Below are 1,056 nucleotides of genomic sequence, written 5' to 3' on the forward strand. Positions count from 1 at the left end.
ACCGCCGGCGTCGGTCATGAAGTAGTCCGTGAGCTCGTCGACTGCGGAGACGCCCATGCGGCCGAGCACGGCCTTGACCTCCGTTTCGTCGAGCGTCGACGACCGGTCCTTGTCCGCGCCGAAGAACGCGTCGCGCGCCTGGCCCAGCGCGTCCTCGCCGAGCTCGTCGCGGGCTTGGGACGCGAAGGCCTCGCGCACGTCCTCGCCGAGGGGCGCCGCGGGCGTCGCCGCGCGGCGCCGCGCGACGCGCGCGTCCGTCGCGCGCGCGATCTCCGCCGCGAGCGCGTCGTCGATGACGAGCTCGCGCCGCGGCGGCGGCTCCGCCACGACGACGACGACGGGCGCCGGCGCCGCCGGCGGCGGGGCCGGCTTCCGCGCGCGGGCCTTCTTCGGCGCGCGCGTCCCGGGCCCGGGCTCGCGCGGCGCCGGTGCCGCGCCGGGCGCGGGCGCGGGCGCGGCGCCGAAGAGGGGGGAGGCGTCGGCCTCGGGGTAGGACCCGACGGAGACGACACTGGGCACGGGCGACTCCAAGCTCCACGTCTCGAGGTTCGGCCCGTCCTCGTCCTCCTCGGCGAACTCGGGCAGCGCGGCCATCGTCGGCCGCCGCGCCCACGCGTGGATGGCCTGGTCGAACTCGTCGGCCGTGACGAAGCCCGGCGTCGCCAGGGGCCGCTCCGCGAGCTTGGAGGCGAGGTCCGGCGCCGCGAGGAGGTCGCGGAGCAAATCGTTGTCGCAGCCCTTGAGGAAGAAGACGCACTCGGGCCGGTTCGTGACGCACTCGACGATCTCGTCGATGCCCAGGACCTTCTTGCCGCCGCGGTCCATGACCTGGTAGAGGCGCCGGCCGTGGCCGATGCAGGGGCCCGCGCGGCGCGCGCTCCGCGCGCGCTGCGCGGACTGGAGCATCGTCGCGGAATCGTGCTTCACGTCCATCTCGCGGCGCGCGAGGCGGCTCCGCTCCCTGGACTGGAGCTTCGTCGCGGCGACGTGCTTCTCCTCGATCTCCCGCCGCGCGAGGCGGCTCCGCTGCTTGGCCTGGAGCTTCGACGCGCCCGC

At 76.0% G+C, this 1,056-nt stretch overlaps 1 protein-coding gene across 1 annotated transcript; it reads right to left on the reverse strand.

The window, feature by feature from the left end:
• Positions 1–2: 2 nt before the first annotated feature.
• Positions 3–1,056, reverse strand: AURANDRAFT_69121 (expressed protein; the record flags this gene model as incomplete). Its single annotated transcript, XM_009044871.1, has 1 exon — positions 3–1,056. A coding segment is annotated over one exon (1,054 nt), but the record flags the coding sequence as incomplete, so codon positions are not given.

Source organism: Aureococcus anophagefferens (genome assembly GCF_000186865.1).
Source record: "Aureococcus anophagefferens unplaced genomic scaffold AURANscaffold_955, whole genome shotgun sequence".
Lineage (NCBI taxonomy): Eukaryota > Pelagophyceae > Pelagomonadales > Pelagomonadaceae > Aureococcus > Aureococcus anophagefferens.